General features: G+C 34.3%; 1 protein-coding gene across 1 annotated transcript; it reads left to right on the top strand.

Moving 5' to 3' along the window:
• Window positions 1-258: 258 nt before the first annotated feature.
• Window positions 259-609, top strand: LOC122048538 (cysteine proteinase inhibitor 1-like). Its single transcript, XM_042610093.1, has one exon. The coding sequence runs from the start codon at window positions 259-261 to the stop codon at window positions 607-609; it is 351 nt and encodes a 116-aa protein (XP_042466027.1).
• Window positions 610-22,269: the final 21,660 nt, after the last annotated feature.

Raw genomic sequence — 22,269 nt, 5'->3', positions numbered from 1 at the left:
AATATAGATTTAAAAAATACATTTTTTATATTCTACCAATATATTTTATAATATTAAATACTATCCAATTAAAAAATAAAATGTTATAATAACAAAATATTATATGGATCGGATATGGAAGAGCATTAAGGGTCAACGATTCGGTGGGCGACACTTGTTTTAGCTTGAATCCCAATCCAACTAACCCCTTGCCCACGCAACCGTCCCCTATAAAAGAGTACAACACTATCCACTGTTGCCACTCAAATCAAATAAATGATGAAATCCTTTTCTCTCTTTCTTCTCTTTTCTCTTCTTCTCCTCTTCATCTGCAATGCCGGCGCTATTTCCGGCGGTTGGAAGCCGATCGGGGACCTCCAAGACCCTCACATCATTGACATCGCCAAGTTTGCCGTCGACGAGCACAACAAGGAGGCGACGAGCCAGCTGAGACTCGTGAGCGTGGTCAAGGGGGAGACTCAGGTGGTGGCAGGCATAAATTACCGGATAGTTCTTAAGGCGGGAGTTCCTGGAGCAAAGGTGAATGTGTACGAGGCTGTGGTGTGGGAGAAGACGTGGGAGAAGTTCCGGAAGCTCGTCTCCTTTGACCTGCGTTGGACCCAAAATTAGGTCATCTGAAGATGTTGGTTAATGTACTTTCAGCTATCTTTGTTGTTGGTACTTGATCTGATGATCTGAGAAATAAGGATGACAGTTTAAATTTTGACAACGGCTGATTCTAAAGTTTTTAATTAAACCAACCGACGACCATAAACACTAACTAAATTATAGAAGTAAACCGAACACTGAAGTTTGGCTATCTAAATTATTAAATAAATAAATGATAAAAGTAACATATTTTTTATATTTATTTTTAAACATGCATGATGGTAAAAAAAAAAAAATCCTAGATTTAGAAAAATAATTTTATACTAGTTAGAAAGTTTGTCAAATATTTATGTCCTTTACAATTGAGAATGATGAAAACTATCCCTATATATTTTTTTTGTACGAACTACAAGTTGTAAACTCTTTTACCAACAAATTAATTATAAAATTATAAAATATTATATTTTAAAAAAAATATTAATATTTTATTTAGAATTTTAGAAGTTAATAATGATACGAATTTTTTATTTTGAAGATAGAAGCTAATTTTACTTTGTATTAAAATCTTTAATTTTAAAAGTTGACTAATAAATCTGCTATTTTGACGCTCACATAAGATGTCATATTTTTCATAAGTAATTAAGAGCTAATTGGTAATTACGTTACATGTATTTTAACTATTATAGAATTTTAAGTTTCAATTTTTTTATATAAAAATTATTTTTATAAAAAAAATAAGATTTGTATAAGAATTTAGAAAAAAATTATACCATAAAAAAGTATCAAAAGAGTAATTATAAGAACATCTTGATCATTAGTATTTTGAATTTTTCTTTTTTTTTCTTTTTATATCTAACTCAATTATATTTTGGGCAAAAATCTAAAAGAAAAGTCTCTGATTTTTCATCTTGACTAAAAATTATAACAACTTTATTCAAAACTAATACATATTAATTTTATTTTAAAATATTATATAAAAATTTATAATGGGTAATAACTACTAGCTATATATATAATAAAGTAATTTTCATAAAATTATTTTAATATTATTAAAGTGAATTAAATCAAGTTTAGATTTTTTTATATAATAATTTTGATCTAGGAGTAACTTTAATTTAAGTGGTATCGATTTTATGATAAGATATTTTATCTTTGATAAAAATTTGAATGAAATAATTTAATATATATTTGAAATTGAAATGTGGGTAAAAATTAAAAGGACACTCTTATCATCTTCTTCTATCTCAATCTATTTTTATTTTTAAAAAATATTTTTATTTTTGATAATATAGTAGCAACTATCATTATGTAGTTAATATAAAGTTATAGTAGCTATGATAGTATATAGTACCTACAGGTCTATAACTATATAATTACTGTTATTATACCATAATTGTTACAACATAATGATGATCAAAAATAAATTGTATATGTTATAATAAAAGCATAATATTGACGGGTTGTTTAATCATAGATTACTGCATATAATTATAATTGCGCAATAACAATAACTATAATTTGGTAGTTATTATATTATAATATTGATTAAAAATAATATTGATGTTGTAGTAAATTTGAATTATAATTATTATAATATGAGATGAATTACTCATATTGTAATAGTTATGAATTGTGACGTACTTTCATTCATAATTATTATAATATAGTATTATTAATGTTGATTAGAATTGAGGTATTTATATATAATAGCATTATTTATATCTCGTATTTTCACTAATAACCTTAAAACTGAAAGTATTTTAAAAAAAATGTATTGAGTTTTAAGTTCTAGATTTGAAAAATATGAATATATCAATTATGACAGAAATTTTTATTGATAAAGTTGTTTATTTTGGTAGTGACGATCCCATTTTGGAAAATAAGAAATCGAAGTGTGTCTTTGGCAAATTCTAAAATCCAAGTGTCGTTTGGGAAAGTGCCTATTTTTTTTTAACAAAATTACAAAATAGTACCATATTTATAATCTTAAGTTTAAAATATATATTTATTCTCAGCCATCAGCTTAGCTACAAAATAGCACCACCATTATATATTTTAAGTTTAAAATATATATTTATTCTTAGTTGTCATCTTAGCTATAAAATAGTACCAGAAAATGGCAAATTCCTACTTAGTAACACAAAAAGAGATATGTAGACCTCCTAAATTCTAAAGTATCATACAATAGAGTGATTGAGAATTTAAAGTCCTTACCATCTACATTAGTGAAATATGTCAGGTCATCAATCTTAACTAGGTTTGTTATAAAATTGGACGGATAAGTCTAAGTTTATTAAATGACTACAGTAAACTAACCTACCTAACTAATAATAGTCATTACTTCTATAATAGAGGCACAATATATGATCGTTCTAGGAAATATAGCCTAAGTCGCTTAGTAAGAAATCTAGCATTGGTAAAGGGAACACTGCTGGAGCTGGCCTGGGATGGAATAACATTCCGTCGCTTCCTAAAGTAGTTGCAAACATTCAAAAAAAACATACAAATAGCCAAAACAATTAAATAGATTGAGTTAGAGGGTACTTAGGAGGCATAATTGGAGTTCTAGAGAGAAAAGAGAAAGAAAATGGTGGAAAAGCCAATTGGAAGACACCTTACCATGAAAAGAAATGCGACAGAGCAAGCCTCTGTTCGTTGTAAAAATTCAAGTTGAAGGTGCCTTCATGTCGATGGAAAGCACCTTTCATGTGTTATGGAGGGCGCCTTCAAGCGCATTGAAGGCGTCTTCAGTCGGTTGGGCAGGAATTTTTCCGTCCTTCCGACGATGCCTCCGATTGTATAGGAGGCGCCTTTGGCACCCCCTCCCCTCCTCTTTTAATATTTTTTTTATTTAAGTTTAGATTTATTTTAAGTTTTAATTTTGATTTAAAATTTTAATTTGATTTAAATTAAGTTTTAATTTAATTTAATTTTAATGTCTGAGTTAAGTATAATTTTGATTTTTTTAAAGTTTTAAGTTTAATTTTTAAGTTAAATTTAATTTTTAAACTAAGTCAAAAATTTTAAGTTAAGTTTTAAATTTAATTTTTAAGTTAAGTTTTAAGTTTAATTTTTAAGTTAAGTTTAAAATTTTAAGTTAAATTTAATTTTTAAGTTAAGTTTTAAATTTAATTTTTAAGTTAAGTTTTAATTTTAGTTTTAATTTTTAAGTTAAGTTTTTCAGTTTAATTTATAAGTTACGTTTTAATTTTAATTTTTAGGTTAATTTTTAAGATTAATTTTTTAAGTTAACTTTTAAGTTTAATTTTTAAATTAAGTTTAATTTTTAAGTTAAGTTTAATTTTTAAGTTAAATTTTAATTTAATTTAGTTTTTATTTTATTTTATTTTATTTTATTTTATTTTATTTTATTTTAAATTAATTAATTTTATTTTAAATTAATTAATTTTATTTTAAATTAATTTATTTTATTTTAAATTAATTAGTTTTATTTTAAATTAATTAATTTTATTTTAATTTAATTAATTTTATTTTAATTTAATTTTTAATTTGAATTAATTTAATCATTATTCATCTCACCCGATCTATATTTTTAATCATGGGAATTCTATAATTTTGTGAGATGAGTTATATTAAATTTCAGGGTTTGATTTAACTTATATTAGATTCAAGTTTAGTTTTGAGTTCAACCTGCATATATTCTTTGGATAAACTTTTAAGTTGTGGTGACTCACCTGAAGATCATTAGTGTAACCACGCAGACCTCTCTAGACTTCGAACCAGCTATCAGGTCCCGTTGACCTAGCTGGATTTCAACTTGATGTTAGATCCTTCAGATTCGTCAACTCCTACACATTTGGTAAAACAATTAGACCACAAACACGCTAACTTTAATTCACTTATCATTCATCAAAACCTGACTTAGATCATTAGTGCAAATTGCACCAACAATTTCTCCCTTTTTGATGCAATGACAACTTGGGTTAAAGTTAGAAAAAATAATATTGAAATACAATATGCAAAATACAAATAAATAATTAAAGTTAGCCCCCTTTGGTATTCATAAAAAAAATTAAGATAAAAGAAATATAAGCATAAGATAAGTAATGTCATACATTAATGACAAAAGTATACACTTTGTATGTATCAGACTTAAGGAGAGGCTTGAACGAAAGTTCAGTGTAAAAAAAAAATTGCCAATATTTTTAAGAAGTATACACTTTCTAAGTAAACTTTTGAAAAATATTCTTAGTACAAAAAATTCTAAGTGAACTTTTTCAAGTAAACTTTTTTTTTTAAAAAAAAATTAAGTAAATATTTACAAAGTAATTTCAAATAAAAATTTTCTAATAAAAAATTTTAAAGTAATTTTAAAGAAAAATGTTCTAAAAAAGATTTTCAAAATAATTTTAACGAAATAATTTTCTAAGAAATATTTTAAAAAATAATTTTCTAAGAAAGATTTTCAAGTTATAATCTTCAAAAATAACTTTAAGTGTACGAATTCAAAATAATTTTTTAAGTTAAAAATGATTTGATTTTTTAAAAACTTTCTCAAAGCAAATAATTTTCCAAGATGTTTTCTAAGTAAAGCTTTTTAAAGAAAAAACTTTTCAAGTAAACATTTTAGAATTTCCTCCCTTGAATATGATATCTTTATTTAAAAAAAAAAGCATTCAACTACCAATATTCTTAGCACATGTCTAACTGTTAGTTACTATCTATTAAAAGATAGTTGTGTTTACTTGGTTAGTCAAGTTAAGCCCAATTTGATCCACCTTATTGTTTATTAAGAAGGATAGCTTAACTTGATCACTGTATTTTGATATTTTTCACCCAAACTTATGTTATTGCACTGATATAAACATTTGAAATTTAGATAAAAGGCCTACGCATCTCAACCCATTCTATATTTTTGAACACACAATTAAGGTTGACCTAATCTGTTTGTAAGATGCTCATTCCATAGATCTATAGGATAATGTTTTCTATGGGTTTGATCTAGACTAAGGCTAAAATAATTTTACAATACCAGAGAAATGGGAAAAATTTTAAAAACCTAAGTAAATAATTTTCCTAGAATTTGTAAAACATTTAAAAATTTGTTTAATCGCAAGAGCCCTAGTCTATTGTGCACATCCCCAGTCATCTTTGTAGATTACTGAATTCAGATTCAGGTAGTGGTTTAGTGAAGATGTTGGTCAGGTTTAACTTGGACTCGACATAGTAAAGTTCAATGTCTCTTTTGGCGACGTGATCTCTAATAAAGTGATGCTTGATTTCAATATGTTTGGTTCTTGAATGATGCACTAGATTTTTAGTTAAGTTGATAGATTTAATATTATCAATCTGGATTTTTACATTTTTATATTATAAGTTAAAAATTTTTAATGTGTGCATCATTCATAACAATTATACTACACACTCACCCATTGTTATGCACTTGGCTTCAGTAGTAGATAAAGTAATACAATGTTATTTTCTACTAAATCAGATGACAAGTGATGGTCTAAGTAATTGACATCCACCACTTGTACTTTTATGATATAGTTTACAACCGGCATAATCTGAGTCAGTGTAATCTATTAGTTCAAAGTTAGGTGTTCTAGGGTACCAAATTGCTACATTTAGTGTGCATTTCAAGTATCTAAAAATTCTTTTGACATTAGTTAAGTGGGATTCTTTAGAAAAGCTTTGGTATCTAGTACACATACTAACTGCAAATAAAATATCAAATCGACTTGCAGTTAAATATAAAAGGCTTCCTATAACACTCCTATAATATTTTAGAGCTATTGACTTTCCATTTGGATCACTATCTAAGGTTGTTTTAGTCGCCATTGGTATTTTTATTTCTTTGATATTTTTTATTTCAAATTTTTTATGTATTTTTTTTAAACATAATTTTCTTCATTTGTTTGTTTAATTTGTAATTCTAAGAAATAGTTTAGTTTACGTACTAGGCTAATTTCAAATTCTTGTTCCATTAAGGTTATAAATTCTTTTAAAAATTCTGAGTTGGTTGAACTAAAAATTATGTCTTCTAAATATACTTGGGCTATGAAGATATCTTATTTGAGTGATTTTACAAATAACGTTGAATCAATTTGACCTTAGTTGAATCCTTTGAAAATTAGATAGGAGGTTAATCTCTCATAACAAGCCCTAGGTGCTTTTTTGAGACCATATAAGACTTTCTTTTGTTTAAACATATGGTCAGGATGATCTAGACTCTCAAACCTATGTGGTTAACCTACAAAGACTTCTTTTATTAGCCTATTTAAGAAGGCAGATTTCATATCCATTTGATAAAGTTTAAATCCTTTATGGGTTGCATAGTTTAGTAGCATTCTAATAGGCTCAAGTTTGGCTACTTGAGCATATGTTTCATCATAGTCAAGTCCCTTTACTTGACTAAACCCTTTAGCAACTAACCTAGCTTTGTTTTTAACAATTTCCTCATTTTCATTTACTTTATTTCTAAACACCTATTTTGTTTCTATTAACTTTTTATTATTAAGTAATGGTACTAAATTCTTTCAAATTGAGTTAGTTCTTCTTGTATGACTATTATCTAGTATGGGTCATGTAGGGATTCTTCTATTATTTTGGGGTTGATTTTAGAAATTAAATATATTTAACTTAGGTTTCTAAAAGATGATCTAGTTTGAACTGTTGGATCGAAACGCACTAGAGGGGGGGGGGGTGAATAGCGCTCGTGGCTTTCACTTTTCGTATTTGAAACGATTGAGTAAATGTAGCAAAAATTTAAATAAAACACACACAAAGAAGACGCCAAGATTTACTTGGTTCAGAGCCTAGCGCGACTCCTACTCCAAGGCCCACGCTCGTTGAACATTTACTTTAGGCAACAACTATAATTTTGAAAAATAGTACAATCAAGTATTAAAATTTAAATGCACTAAAAAATTATACCGACAACAGGAATTTGAAATTTGCAGCTTCGGGTCGTCGGGGTCTTGTTATGGCTCAGCCGGAACATCTTGTTAGAAGCAAATAGTTGAACGATCGCTTAGAACTTGATATCTGCAGCTGCCGGTTGAGACCTCCTGATAAAGGTCGTTGAGGGCGCCTTCAAGACCCTTAAGGGGGCCTCCATCACTGGCAAATTCGCAGCGAGGATGAGCTTTTACTCCTTCACAGCCTATCCTCTTGAAGGCGCCTCCATCTCCCTTGAGGGCGCCTCTAATGCCGTCCAAGGCGCCTCAGCACTCCTTGAGGGCGCCTCTTGTTGGAGTGTATACTGAAAGCCTAAGCTTTGTAAACATTCATTATGAATAAAGAATCACATTTGGTCTAATTATCTACATTTGTTTGTAGTTGTTCATTTAATTTATATTGTAGATAACATAGTATGTGGTGTCACATACAGAAGATGATGTTATCAGTACCTTATAAATTATAAACAGTAGCTCACGACCAGAATGGAAAGGAACAAACCATTAGAAGGTCGTAGTGTAATTAGGTATTAGTTTATCTTGACTATATAATTACACTAGTACACTCAGAGTGTATTGAGTAGGACCATTTGAGGTCGTTTCTTTATACTGACTTTATAAAGGAACAAAGACCTCGGTTATTATGGAAGTGTGTGCTCTTAATCCTAATATAATAACAAGCACATATATTTGATATTTATTTCTTTAATTTATCAATGGGTGAGATTTAGTTCGATGAATCAATAAGCCCGATAAATTGGGAAATGATATCACTTATAGTGTGTGTTGTTGATTATAGAAGGAAACTGTGTCCTAGAGATACTAGGTTGATAATGTCCCCAAGAGGAGCTCATAAGGATTGTCATGTTAAACCCTGCAGTGGGACTTAGTCCGACATGACGATAAGGTTGAGTGGTACTACTCTTGGACTTAGACATTAATTAAATGAGTTGTCATTAACTCACTTAATTAGTGGACATTCGATATCTTAAACACAGGGAGACTAACACACTCATAATAAGAAGGAGCCCAAAAATGTAATTTGGGATTGGTGCGGTAGTTCAATGATAGTTCTCTAGTGGAATGAATTATCATTGATAAAATTAAGTTGTGTGTTCGGGGCGAACACGGGATGCTTAATTTTATCGGGAGACCAAAACCAATTCCTCCTCTCGGTCCCTATCGTAGCCTCTTATTTATAGAGTTCTATACCCACCTATACCCACCTTCTATACCCACCCAATGGGCCGGCCAAGCTAGCTTGGGATCAAGCTAGGGCCGGCCTAGGTATGAGATTGGGTGGCCGGCCCTAGCTTGAACCCAAGCTAGTAGGGCCGGCCAAAATAAATTAAAAAAGAAATTTAATTTTAAATTTTATTATTATGTGGAAGATATATTTTAAAGAGAATTAAAATTAAAATATCTCTCTTGTAAAAGATCTACAAAAGATTAAAGAAAGAGATTAGATCTCTTTCCTTATTTGTAGATTGGAGAGATGTTTTATTTTTAAAAATTATTCACATGTTGATAAAATTAAAATTATAGAAATTTCCTTTTATCAACCATGAAGAGATTTTAAAGAGAAATTTTATTTTTTAAAATTTCCGGAAACAAATTAGGAAGTTTTAATTGTTGATTAAAACTTGTCCTCTTTTGTTATCCAATGATGGCCGGCCACTTGAAATTAATTGGGGAAATTTTATTTTATTTCTCTCAATTAAATCATGTCAAGGAAATTAAGGAAAATTTATTGTAATTAAATTTCCTAATTTACCTAGGCCAAGGAATATAAAAGAAGGGGTGAGGGTGCCTTCACAAGATACAACATCTATTATTCCTCTCCCTCTTTTGTTCCTTGGTGTGGCCGGCCAACCTCTCCCTCTCTTCCTCTTGTGGTGGCCGAACCCTACCCTTCTATTGGAGCTCTTGTGGTGGCCGGATACTACTCGGAGAAGAAGAAGAAGAAGGAGAGAAAGCTAGCATCTCTTGGAGCTTGGTTAGTATTTTGTTTTTCTTCCTTGGTGAAGCTTCCTCTTTGTTGGCCGAACCTAGCTAGGAGGAGAAGAAGGTGATTGGTGGTTTCTCGTCTCGGAAGATCGTTGCCCACACAACGTCCGAGGTTAGAAGAGGAATACGGTAGAAGATCAAGAGGTTTTTCTACAAGGTATAACTAGTAACTTCTATTTCCGCATCATGCTAGTTATTTATGGAAATAATACCAAATACAAGAGGCTTACGTTCTAGAATTTCGAATATGTTTTTCGAAGTTGTGTTCTTTTGTTTCTTTCTTTTCCTTGTGATTTGATTGTTCCTTTTGGTTAACCTAAAGTTATTTTAGGAAATTAAATATTGGCTTTCTATTAAAGGTTTTGTCTAGTCGGTGGTGGTTGCTCCCATATCCAAGAAGGCCATGTGCCTCGCCACGTCAGTACTGGGAACCTTTTATGGAAATTAATATTTAATGGAATTAATAACTTAAGGTGACTTGGGTCGAACGTGTTAAGTTCCGCAGGAGATCCAAGTCAAAACCTAAAAGAACAAATAGATTAAGTTTTGGATCAAACGTGTTAAGTTCCGCAGGCGATCCAAAATTTAATTTAAAAGAACACATGGTAGCTAGGAAAGGTTCGGACCTTTGTACAAAATTTTGTACAGTGGAACCTATAGGTTTTCCGAGTAACCAACAATTGGTATCAGAGCTAGGGTTTTGCCTCTGTGTATTTGGTATTTAGTTTAATTATGCACATGTCATACATAATTTAGGCAGGTTAATAGTAGGATGTGCTAACTCTATGGATGCAGGATCCAACTATTATGGCTTTTAGTTAATTATGTGTGTGATTGGACCCTTGGACATGTCAAGGGCAATTTATATGTGTGTGCATGATTGTATTAAAATACAGCAGGAGCTGTATTTAGTTTTATTAGGATTTTATTTTTGATCTAGATACATGTACATTCCTTTTATGGAATATAGGATCAAAATGTAAAATTCTATTTATGTCGCGGATCGAATCTTGCAAAGCGTGGAACCTTCTAAGGACCAGAGGCGCAGCGGAACTAGGAGCAAGATGGATGCGACAGCTAGACCCGGTGGCGGTGGCCAAATATGGCAGCAGCTTGGGATGACAACACACGGAGGACAATTAGAGATAAAAGCCATAATAGTTGAAAATTAGATTTTCTATTTATTGCTTTTATATTGTCTGTGTGTGCATGTTAGTTTACAAGTTTTAGTAGGCTAGCATAGTTAAAATTCCTCATTTGTAAATAACTAAGTGGGAGAGGGATTTTTAAGTAAATCCCATGGTCTCCATTACTGGTTTGTAAGTGATGCAAACAAGCTTGCGCGTTGGCTCTGAGTGCCTTCCTCCATAACGGATGAGCTTGTTTGCGGATCACTAGAACAGACTTCCATTACCGGATGACTATAGGAAGTTAATCAAGAGCGTGTGATCTTCCCCAACGGAAGGGGCATAATCTTATTAATGGACTTAGTGTCAAGTAATGGTGAACACTTAGACACATCTAATAGTATCCTCCCCAACGGAGTCACTGTTATTATTTGTGTGACCAAATAATACCAACTATTAATTTTATTTGTCAAAAAGTTAGGTTGACAAGATAATAAAATTAATGGGTTAAAACCCTCCTTTTACAAATGTTGAAATTGTATACGTCCACACTAACGTGGCATACAAAATTCACGGTGTTATGAGGTGTTGGTTAATTTAAAATAGTATTGTTTGAGGAATCAATATTATTCTAAATTTAGAGTTCTGACCAAAAGTTATTTGTGATTCTTAGGATGACTTTCAACCCACTGTCCATCATACTTCAACAAAATAGACTTACTGGACCAAATTACATAGATTGGAAAAGAAACCTGGATATTGTTCTGAATGCTGAAAGCTATAAATTTGTACTGACTGAACCTTGTCCTGATGCACCCACTGGTGAATCTACCCAAGAGGAGATTGAATATCATAAGAGATGGGTAAAGGCAGATGAGATGGCGCGGTGTTACATTTTGGCTTCAATGTCAAATGTATTGCAACATCAGCATAAAGATTTACCAACAGCTTATGATATTATGAACAATCTCAAGGAACTCTTTGGTCATCAGGATAGGGCTTCTAGACAAGAAGCTATGAGAAAGATAATGACAGCCACCATGCAAGAGGGTACTCCTGTAAGGGATCATATCCTAAACATGATGGCTTATCTGAACGAGATACAGATCCTTGGAGGAGAAATTGATGGGGAAACCCAGATCGATATGATCCTCCAAACGCTACCTAGAAGTTTTGAGCAGTTCCGCCTGAACTATAATATGAATAAGAGGATTTATTCATTAGGGGAACTACTGACAGAACTTCAAGCGGCAGAAGGATTATTTCGTCAAAATTCTCAAATTCACTATGCTGAAAATGGTTCTACTTCTAAACCGAGAGGAAAGAAGAAGAAGAAACAAGCTGGTTCAGCAAAGAAAGTGAATAAATCTCAGAGTACAGGATTTAAAGCTGGAGTGAAGAAGCCGAAGGGCAAGTGCTTCATCTGCAAACAGTCAGGGCATTGGAAGGCGGACTGTCCTCGTAAGAACCAAAACAAAGGTATATCTCATGCTCTAGTTGTTGAAACATGTTTAGCGGTGTTATCTACCAGCACCTGGTGTGTAGATACGGGAGCCACTGATCATGTCTGCAATTCCTTGCAGGGGTTCCAGGAAACCCGACGACTATCTGAAGGGGAGATTACCGTCTACATGGGCAATGCTACTAAGGTGGCAGCTGTTGCAGTGGGAGACGTCTACTTATCTTTTAGTAGAAATAAAAATTTGGTTTTAAGAAATTGTCTTTATGTACCCAGTTTTAGAAAGAATTTAATTTCAGTTTCTAAACTGTTTTTAGATGGATATTCAGTTTCTTTCAGTAACGATGTAGTTATTAAAAGAAATAAAGTGATTATCTGTTCTGGTGCATTAGTTGGCAATTTGTATATTTTAAATCCAATTTCTTCCACAAAGCAAAACATGGAAATTTATAACTCATCTTCTAATTCTAATAAGAGAAAAGAACCTTCAGAAATAAACCAAGCATATCTTTGGCATCTAAGACTTGGTCATATTAATTTAAGTAGGATTCAGAGGCTTATAGCCGATGGACTTTTGAGTTCATTAGAGTTGGAAAATTTTCCAACTTGTGAATCTTGCTTAGAAGGTAAAATGACCAAGAGGCCGTTCAAGGCCAAGGGGTATAGAGCCAAAGAAGTGTTAGAGTTGGTTCACTCTGATTTGTGTGGTCCTATGTCTGTCCAGGCAAGAGGAGGTTTTGAATATTTTGTCTCTTTCATAGACGATTATTCAAGATATGGATACATTTACCTAATGCGCCGCAAGTCCGAGTGCTTTGACAAGTTCAAAGAATACAAGGCTGATGTGGAGAAACGATTAGGTAAAAGTATCAAGACACTATGATCTGATCGTGGTGGCGAATACCTCTTAGGAGAGTTTAGGAATTACTTATCAGAGGCTGGGATTCAATCCCAATTGTCTGCACCTGGAACACCCCAACAGAATGGTGTAGCAGAACGAAGGAATAGGACTCTTATGGAGATGGTTAGATCGATGATGAGTTATTCAGAATTACCAAATTCGTTTTGGGGATATGCTCTGGAAACAGCAGTATACGTTCTGAACTTAGTACCTTCTAAATCAGTTTCTTCTACTCCATAGAATTGTGGAATGGGCGAAAACCCAGTCTAAGACATATTTGGGGTAGTCCAGCACATGTGCTGAAACCATATGCTGATAAGTTAGAATCTCGTACAGAAGTTCGCGTGTTTGTAGGATATCCTAAAGGAACGAAAGGTGGTTTATTTTATAGTCCTAAAGACCAGAAGGTCATTGTTAGCACCAATGCCCAGTTTTTAGAAGAAGACTATATAATGGATCACAAGCCCAGTAGTAAAGTTGTTTTAGAAGAACTTAGAGAGGACATGTCTACTTCAGTACCAACAGTACAAGATGAAGTACCACAAGAGACTGCAACACGTGTCACACATGATACACAACCACAGACAATGCCTCGTCGTAGTGGGAGGGTTGTGAGGCAGCCTGAAAGATTCATGTTTTTGGGAGAGTCTTCGGACTTGATCCCGGGTAAACATGAACATGATCCCCGGTCATATGACGAAGCACTCCAAGATATAGATGCAGCATCTTGGCAAAAGGCAATGAATTCTGAAATAGAGTCCATGTACTCTAATAAGGTCTGGGAGCTTGTAGAACCACCTGATGGTGTAAAAGCCGTTGGATGCAAGTGGATCTACAAAAGAAAAAGAGGGATAGACGGGAAGGTAGAAACCTTCAAAGCTAGGCTTGTTGCGAAAGGGTACACTTAGAAAGAGGGAATCGATTATGAGGAAACCTTTTCACCGGTAGCCATAGATAATGACGGCCACCATGCAAGACGGTACTCCTGTGAGGGATCATATCCTAAAGATGATGGCTTATCTGAATGAAATACAAAGCCTTGGAGGAGAAATTGATGGGGAAACCCAGATCGATATGATCCTCCAAACGCTACGAAGAAGTTTTGAGCAATTCCGCCTGAATTACAATATGAATAAAAGCGTATATTCATTGGCGGAACTACTGACAGAACTTCAAGCAGCAGAAGGTTTGTTCGTCATAATTCTCAGATTCACTATGCTGAAAATGGTTATACTTCTAAACCGAAAGGAAAGAAAAAGAAGAAACAAGTTAGCTCATCAAAGAAGGTGAATAAATCTCATAGTACAGGAGCTAAAGCTGGAGTGAAGAAGCCGAAGGGCAAGTACTTCCTCTGCAAGCCGTCAGGGCTTTGGAAGGCGGACTGTCCTCCAAGGAATCAAAACAACAAAGGTATATCTCATGCTCTGGTTGTTGAAACATGTTTAGCGGTGTTATCTACCAGCACCAGGTGTGTAGATACAGGTGCCACTGATCATGTCAGCAATTCTTTGCAGGGGTTCCAGGAAATCCGACGACTATATGAAGGAGAGATAACCGTCTACATGGGCAATGCTACTAAGGTGGCGGCTGTTGCAGTGGGAGACATCTACTTATCTTTTGATAGAAATAGAAAATTGGTTTTAAGAAATTGTCTTTATGTACCCAATTTTAGAAAGAATTTAATTTCAGTTTCTAAACTGTTTTTGGATGGATATTCTGTTTCCTTTAATAACAATGTAGTTAAAATGAGAAATAAAGTGATTATCTGTTCTGGTGTATTAGTTGACAATTTATATACTTTAAATCTAATTTCTCCCACAAAGCAAAATATGGAAATTTATAACACATCTTCTAACACTAATTAGAGAAAACAACTTTCGGAAATGAACCAAGCATATCTTTGTCATCTAAGGCTTGGTCATATTAACTTAAGTAGGATTCAAAGGCTTATAGCCGATGGACTCTTGGGTTCATTAAAGTTGGAAAATTTTCCAACTTGTGAATCTTGCTTGGAAGCTAAAATGACCAAGAGGCCTTTTAAGGCCAAGGGGTATAGAGCCAAAGAAGTGTTAGAATTGGTTCATTCTGATTTGTGTGGTCCTATGTCTATCCAAGCAAGAGGTGGTTTTGAATATTTTGTCTCTTTTATAGACGATTATTGAAGATACGGATACATTACCTAATGCGCCGCAAGTCCGAGTGCTTTGATAAGTTCAAAGAGTACAAGGCTGATGTGGAGAAACGACTAGGTAAAAGTATCAAGACACTATTATCTGATCGTGGTGGCGAATACCTCTTAGGAGAGTTTAGGAATTACTTATCAGAGGCTGGGATTCAATCTCAATTATCCGCACCTGGTACACCCCAACAGAATGGTGTGGCAGAACGAAGGAATATGACTCTTATGGAGATGGTTAGATCGATGATGAGTTATTCAGAATTACCAAATTCATTTTGGGGATAAGCTCTGGAAACGGTAGCGCACATTCTGAACTTAGTACCTTCTAAATCAATATCTTCTACTCCCACAGAATTGTGGAATGGGCGAAAACCCAGTCTAAGACATATTCAGATTTGGGGTAGTCCTGCAGATGTGCTGAAACCAGATGCTGATAAGTTAGAATCTCGTACAGAAGTTCGTGTGTTTATGGGTTACCCAGAGGAACGAAAGGTGGTTTATTTTATAGTCCTAAAGACCAGAAGGTCATTGTTAGCACCAATGCTCAATTTTTAGAAGAAGACTATATAATGGATCATAAGCCTAGTAGCAAAGTTGTTCTAGAAGAACTTAGAGAGGATACGTCTACTTTAGTACCAATAGTACAAGATGAAGTACCACAAGAGACTGCAACACGTGTTACACAACCATAGACGGTGCCTCGTCGTAGTGGGAGAGTTGTGAGGGAACCTGAGAGATTCATGTTTTTGGGAGAGTCTTCGTACTTGATCCCGGGTAAACATGAACTTGATCCCCGAACATATGACGAAGCACTCCAAGATATAGATGCAGTATCTTGGCAGAAAGCAATGAATTCTGAAATAGAGTCTATGTACTCTAATAAGGTCTGGGAGCTTCTAGAACCACCTGATGGTGTAAAAGCCGTTGGGTACAAGTGGATCTACAAAAGGAAAAGAGGGACAGACGGGAAGGTAGAAACCTTCAAAGCTAGGCTTGTTGCGAAAGGGTACACTCAGAAAGAGGGAATCGATTATGAGGAGACCTTTTCACCAGTAGCCATGCTTAAGTCTATCCAGATACTCTTATCCATTGCCGCTCATATGGATTATGATATTTGGCAAATAGATGTCAAGACAGCTTTCCTTAATGGAAGTCTTGAAGAAAACATCCATATGAAGCAACCAGAAGGGTTTGAAAAAGGCAAAGAGCATCTAGTGTGCAAGCTCAATCGGTCCATTTATGGACTGAAGCAAGCTTCAAGGTCTTTGAACATCCGGTTTAATGAAGTAATCCAGTCATATGGATTTATTCAGTGTCCGGATGAGTCTTGTGTATACAAGAAGTGTAACGGAAACGTGGTGGTATTTCTTGTACTATACGTAGATGATAATTTGTTAATTGGCAACAATGTCAAGGTATTATCGGACGTAAGGGTATGGATGTCCAAATAATTTGATATGAAGGACTTACAAGATTGTGCACACATTCTTGGGATGAAAGTTATAAGGGATCGCAAGAAAAGAATGTTCTGTCTATCCCAAGCTTCATATATAGATGCAATCCTTGCTCGTTTTAGCATGCAGAATTCGAAGAAAGGTTTCTTACCTTTTAGGTATGGTGTAGCTCTATCTAAAGAGATGTCTCCGAAGACATCAAAGGAGATAGAGGACATGAAAGTAGTTCCTTATGCTTCGGCAGTAGGAAGCCTTATGTATGCAATGCTGTGTACGAGACTTGATATCTGTTTTACCGTGGGCATGGTTAGCATATATCAGAGTAACACTGGACAAGGACATTGAACTGCGGTAAAGCATATATTAAAGTACCTGAGAAGGACTAGAGATTATATGCTAGTTTACCAAGCAGACGATTTGCTCCCTGTTGGTTATACGGATTCAGATTTCCAATCAGATAGGGACAACAGTAAGTCTACATCAGGCTATGTGTTTACTTTAGGAGGTGGAGCCATTGCATGGAGGAGTGTTAAGCATAAATGTGTTTCAGACTCAACCATGGAAGCTGAGTATGTAGCAGCCTCTGAGGCAGCTAAAGAAGCAGTATGGCTTTGAAACTTTCTAATGGACTTAGATATGATTCCTGGTTTGCCCAAAATCATCACAATTTATTATGATAATAGTGGTGCAGTTGCAAACTCGAAGGAACCACGAGCCCATAAGGCAAGTAAACATATAGAGCGCAAGTAACACCTGATACGAGATATCGTGAAGCGAGGAGAAGTTGTCATCGCCAAGATTGCATCAGCAGATAACCTGGCAGATCCTTTCACTAAGGCCCTTTCAGCAAAAGTTTCGATCGTCATGTGGAGGGGATGGAATCAGATGTATGGCAGCAGATATGGCAGCTTCGTCATTAGTATAAGTGGGAGATTGTTAGAGTGTATACAAAAAGCCTAAGCTTTTGTAAACATTTATTTTGAATAAAGAATCACATTTGGTTAAATTATCTATATTTGTTTGTAGTTGTTCAATTAATTTATATTGTAGATAACATAGTATATGGTGTCACATACAGAAGATAATGTTATCAGTACCTTATAAATTATAAAAAGTAGCTCACGACCAAAATGGAAAGGAACAAACCATTGGAAGATCGTAGTGTAATTAGGTATTAGTTTATCTTAACTATATAATTACACTAGTACACTTAGAGTGTATTGAGTAGGACCATTAGAGGTCGTTTCTTTTATACTGACTTTATAAAGGAACAAAGACCTCAGTTATTATGGAAGTGTGTGCTCTTAATCCTAATATAATAACAAGCACATATATTTGATATTTATTTCTTTAATTTATCAATGGTGAGATTTAGTTCGATAAATCAATAAGCCCGATAAGTTGGGAAATGATATCACTTATAGTGTGTGTTGTTGATTATAGAAGGAAACTGTGTCCTAGTAATCTAGGTTGATAATGTCCCCAAGAGGTGCTCATAAGGATTGTCATGTTAAACCCTGCAGGTGGACTTAGTTCGACATGATGATAAGGTTGAGTGGTACTACTCTTGGACTAAGATATTAATTAAATGAGTTGTTAGTAACTCACTTAATTAGTGGACATTCGATATCTTAAACACAGGGAGACTAACACACTCATAATAAGAAGGAGCCCAAAAATGTAATTTGAGATTGGTGCGGTAGTTCAATAATAGTTCTCTAGTGGAATGAATTGTTATTGATAAAATTAAGTTGTGTGTTCGGGGCGAACACGGGATGCTTAATTTTATCGGGAGACCAAAACCAATTCCTCCTCTCGGTCCCTATCGTAGCCTCTTATTTATAGAGTACTATACCCACCTATAACCACCTTCATACCCATGTTGTAGGGGCCGGCCAAGCTAGCTTGAGGACCAAGCTAGGGCCGGCCAAGCCTTGATCCATGGGTGGTCGGCCCTAGCTTGAACCCAAGCTTAGGTGGCCGACCCTATTATATTAGAAAAGAATTTTAATTTTAAAATTTTCTTATGTGGAAGATATAATTTATTAGAGTGATTAAAAATTAAAATATCTCTTTTATAAGTTTCTACAAAAGATTGAAAAAAAGAGATTAAATCTATTTCCTTATTTGTAGATTGGAAGGATATTTTATTTTTCTTCTTTGTAAATTATTCACATGTTGAAAAATTAAAATTATAGAAATTTATTTTTATCGACCATGAAGGGATTTTAAAGGGAAATTTTATTTTTTTTAAATTTTCGAAGACAAATAAGGAATTTTAATTGTTGATTGAAAGTTGCCTTGTTTGCTCTCCATGAGGTGGCCGACCATGATATGATTTAATAGGAAATTTTATTTAATTTTTCTTAATTAATTTATGTCAAGGAAAGTTAAGGAAATTTTATTGTAATTAAATTTTCTTATTTGCCAAAGCTAAGGATTATAAAAGAGGGGGTTTTGGTAGCCTTCAAGGTGAACAACCTCTATTATTTTCTCCCTCTTTTCATCCTTGGTGTGGCCGGCACTTCCCTTTCTCTTCTCTCCATCTTTGTGGCCGAAACTTCCTTCACTCTTGGAGATCAAGTGGTGGCCGGATTCTAGCTTGGAGAAGAAGGAGAGAAAGCTTGCATCCCTTGGAGCTTGGTTGGTGGAATCTCTTCATCCTTGGAGGTGCTCTTGTTGTGGCCGAACCTTGCAATGAGAAGAAGGAGGTGCTTTGGTGGTATCTCATCTCAGAAGATCGTTGCCCACACAACGCCCAAGGTTAGAAGAGGAATATGGTATCAGACCTAGAGGTTTTTGCTTGCAAAAGAAAAGGTATACTAGTATTTAATTTCCGAATCATGCTAGTTTTATCTTCATGTAAAAATACCAAATACAAGAGGCATGCGATTCTAGTATTTCGAATTAGTTTTCGATGTTGTGTTCTTTTATTTTTATTTTCCTTGTGATTTGATTGTTCTTTATGGTTGACCTAAAGTCATTTAAGGAAATTAAATATTAGCTTTCCTTAAAAGGCTTTGCCTAGGCGGTGGTGGTTGTTCCCATATCCAAGAAGGCCATGTGCCTTGCCATGCAGTCCTGGAAGCCAATTCTGGAAATTAATATTTAATGGAATTAATAACCTAGGTGATTTCTATCGAACGTGTTAAGTTCCGCAGGAGATCCAAGTCTAAACCTAAAAAACAAGTAAATTAACTTTGGATCAAACGTGTTAAGTTCCGCAGGCGATCTAAGTTTAATTTTAAAGAACACATGGTAGTTAGGAAAGGTTCAGACCTTTGTATAAAATTTTTGTACAGTGGAATCGTAAGGTTTTCCGAGTAGCAACCAACAAATGGTACCAGAGCTAGGGTTTTGCCTCTGTGTATTTGGTATTAGTTTAATTATGCATATGTCATACATAATTTAGGCAGGTTAATAGTAGGATGTGCTAACTTTGTGGATGCAGGATCCAAGTATTATGGCTTATATTTATTATGTGTGTGATTGGACCTTTGGACATATCAAGGGCATTTTATTGTGTGTGCATGATTCTATTATAAAATACAGCAGGAGCTGTATTTAGTTTTATTATGATTTTATTTTTGGATCTAGTTATATCTACATTCCTTTTATGGAATATAGGATCGATGGATGTAAATTTTATTTTATGTTCGATCTAGTTTACATGTACATTCCTTCAAGAATAGAGGATCGAAAAATGTAAAATTCTATTTTTGTCACGGATCGAATCTTACAAGGCGTTGAACTTTTTTGAGGACCAGAGGCGCAGTGGAATAAGGAGCAAGATGGATGCGACAACTAGACCCGGTGGCGGTGGCCAAAGATGGTAGCAGCTAGGGTTGGCGACACACGGAGGACAACAATAGATAAAAGCCATAATAGTTGAAAATTAGTTTTTCTATTTATTGCTTTTATACTGTGCTATGTGTGCATGTTAGTATACATGTTTAGTAGGCTAGCATAGTCAAAATTCCTCATTTTAAATAATTAAGTGGGAGAGGGAGTTTAAATAAATCTCATGGTCTCCATTACTGGTTTGTAAGTGATGCAAACAAACTTGCGCATTGGCTCTGAGTGCCTTCCTCCATATCGGATGAGTTTGTTTGTGGATCACTAGAACAAACTTCCATTTTGAATGACTATAGGAAGTTAATTAAGAGCGTGCGATCTTCCCCATCGGAAGGGGCACAATCTTATTAATGGACTTAGTGTTAAGTAATGGTATACACTTAGGCACGTCTAATAGTATCCTCCCCATCGGAGTCACTGCTATTATTCATGTGACCAAAGGAAACCAACTATTAATTTTATTTGTCAAAAAGTTAGGTTGACAAGATAATAAAATTAATTGGTTTAACCCTCCTTTTACAAATGTTGAATTTGTATACGTCCACACTATCGTGGCATACAAAATTCACGGTGTTTTGAGGTGTTGGTTAATTTAAAATAATATTGTTTGAGGAATCAATATTATTCTAAATTTAGAAGTTCTGACCAAAAGTTATTTGTGATTCTTAGGATGACTTTCAACCCATTGGCCATCATACTAAAAGAGAACAGACTTACTGGTCCTAACTACATAGATTGGAAAAAGAACCTGGACATTGTTTTTACTGCTGAAAGCTATAAGTTTGTACTGACTGAGCCTTGCCCAGATACATCCAATGGTGAATCTACCCAAGAGGAGATTGAGTATCATAGGAAATGGGTAAAAGCAGATGAGATAGCGCGGTGTTACATTTTGGCTTCAATGTCAAATGTATTGCAACATCAGCATCAAGATTTACCAACAGCCTATGATATTATGAACAATCTCAAGGAACTCTTTGGTCACCAGTATCGGGCCTCTAGGCAAGAAGCCATGAGAAAGATAATGACGACCACCATGCAAGAGAGTACTCCTGTGAAGGATCATATCCTAAAGATGATGGCTTATCTGAATGAAATACAAATCCTTGGAGGAGAAATTGATGGGGAAATCCAGATCGATATGATCCTCCAAAAGCTACCAAGAAGTTTTGAGCAATTTCGCCTGAATTACAATATGAATAAAAGGGTATATTCATTGGCGGAACTACTGACAAAACTTCAAGCAGTAGAAGGTTTGTTTTGTCATAATTCTCAGATTCACTATGCTGAAAATGGTTCTACTTCTAAACCGAAAAGAAAGAAGAAGAAGAAACAAGTTTGCTCAGCAAAGAAGGTGAATAAATCTCAGAGTACAGGAGCTAAATCTGGAGTGAAGAAGCCGAAGGGCAAGTGCTTCATCTGCAAGCAGTCAGGGCATTGGAAGGCGGACTGTCCTCATAGAAATCAAAACAATAAAGGTATATCTCATGCTCTGGTTGTTGAAACATGTTTAGCGGTATTATCTACCAGCACTTGGTGTGTAGATACAGGAGCCACTGATCATGTCTGTAATTCTTTGCAGGGGTTCCAAGAAACCCGACGACTATATGAAGGAGAGATCATCGTCTACATGGGCAATGCTACTAAGGTGGCGGCTGTTGCACTGGGAGACGTCTACTTATCTTTTGATAGAAATAGAAAATTGGTTTTAAGAAATTGTCTTTATATACCCAGTTTTAGAAAGAATATAATTTCAGTTTCTAAACTGTTTTTGGATGG

The sequence above is a fragment of the Zingiber officinale genome, chromosome 2B (assembly GCF_018446385.1).
Source record: "Zingiber officinale cultivar Zhangliang chromosome 2B, Zo_v1.1, whole genome shotgun sequence".
NCBI classification, from domain to species: domain Eukaryota; kingdom Viridiplantae; phylum Streptophyta; class Magnoliopsida; order Zingiberales; family Zingiberaceae; genus Zingiber; species Zingiber officinale.
The sequence above is the reverse complement of the archived record's forward strand: the minus strand, read 5'-3'. Positions and strand labels throughout refer to the sequence as shown.

Bases quoted from the DNA above. Each gene is read 5' to 3' on its own strand.
- LOC122048538 (XM_042610093.1), top strand. From the start codon at position 259: ATGAAATCCTTTTCTCTCTTTCTTCTCTTTTCTCTTCTTCTCCTCTTC.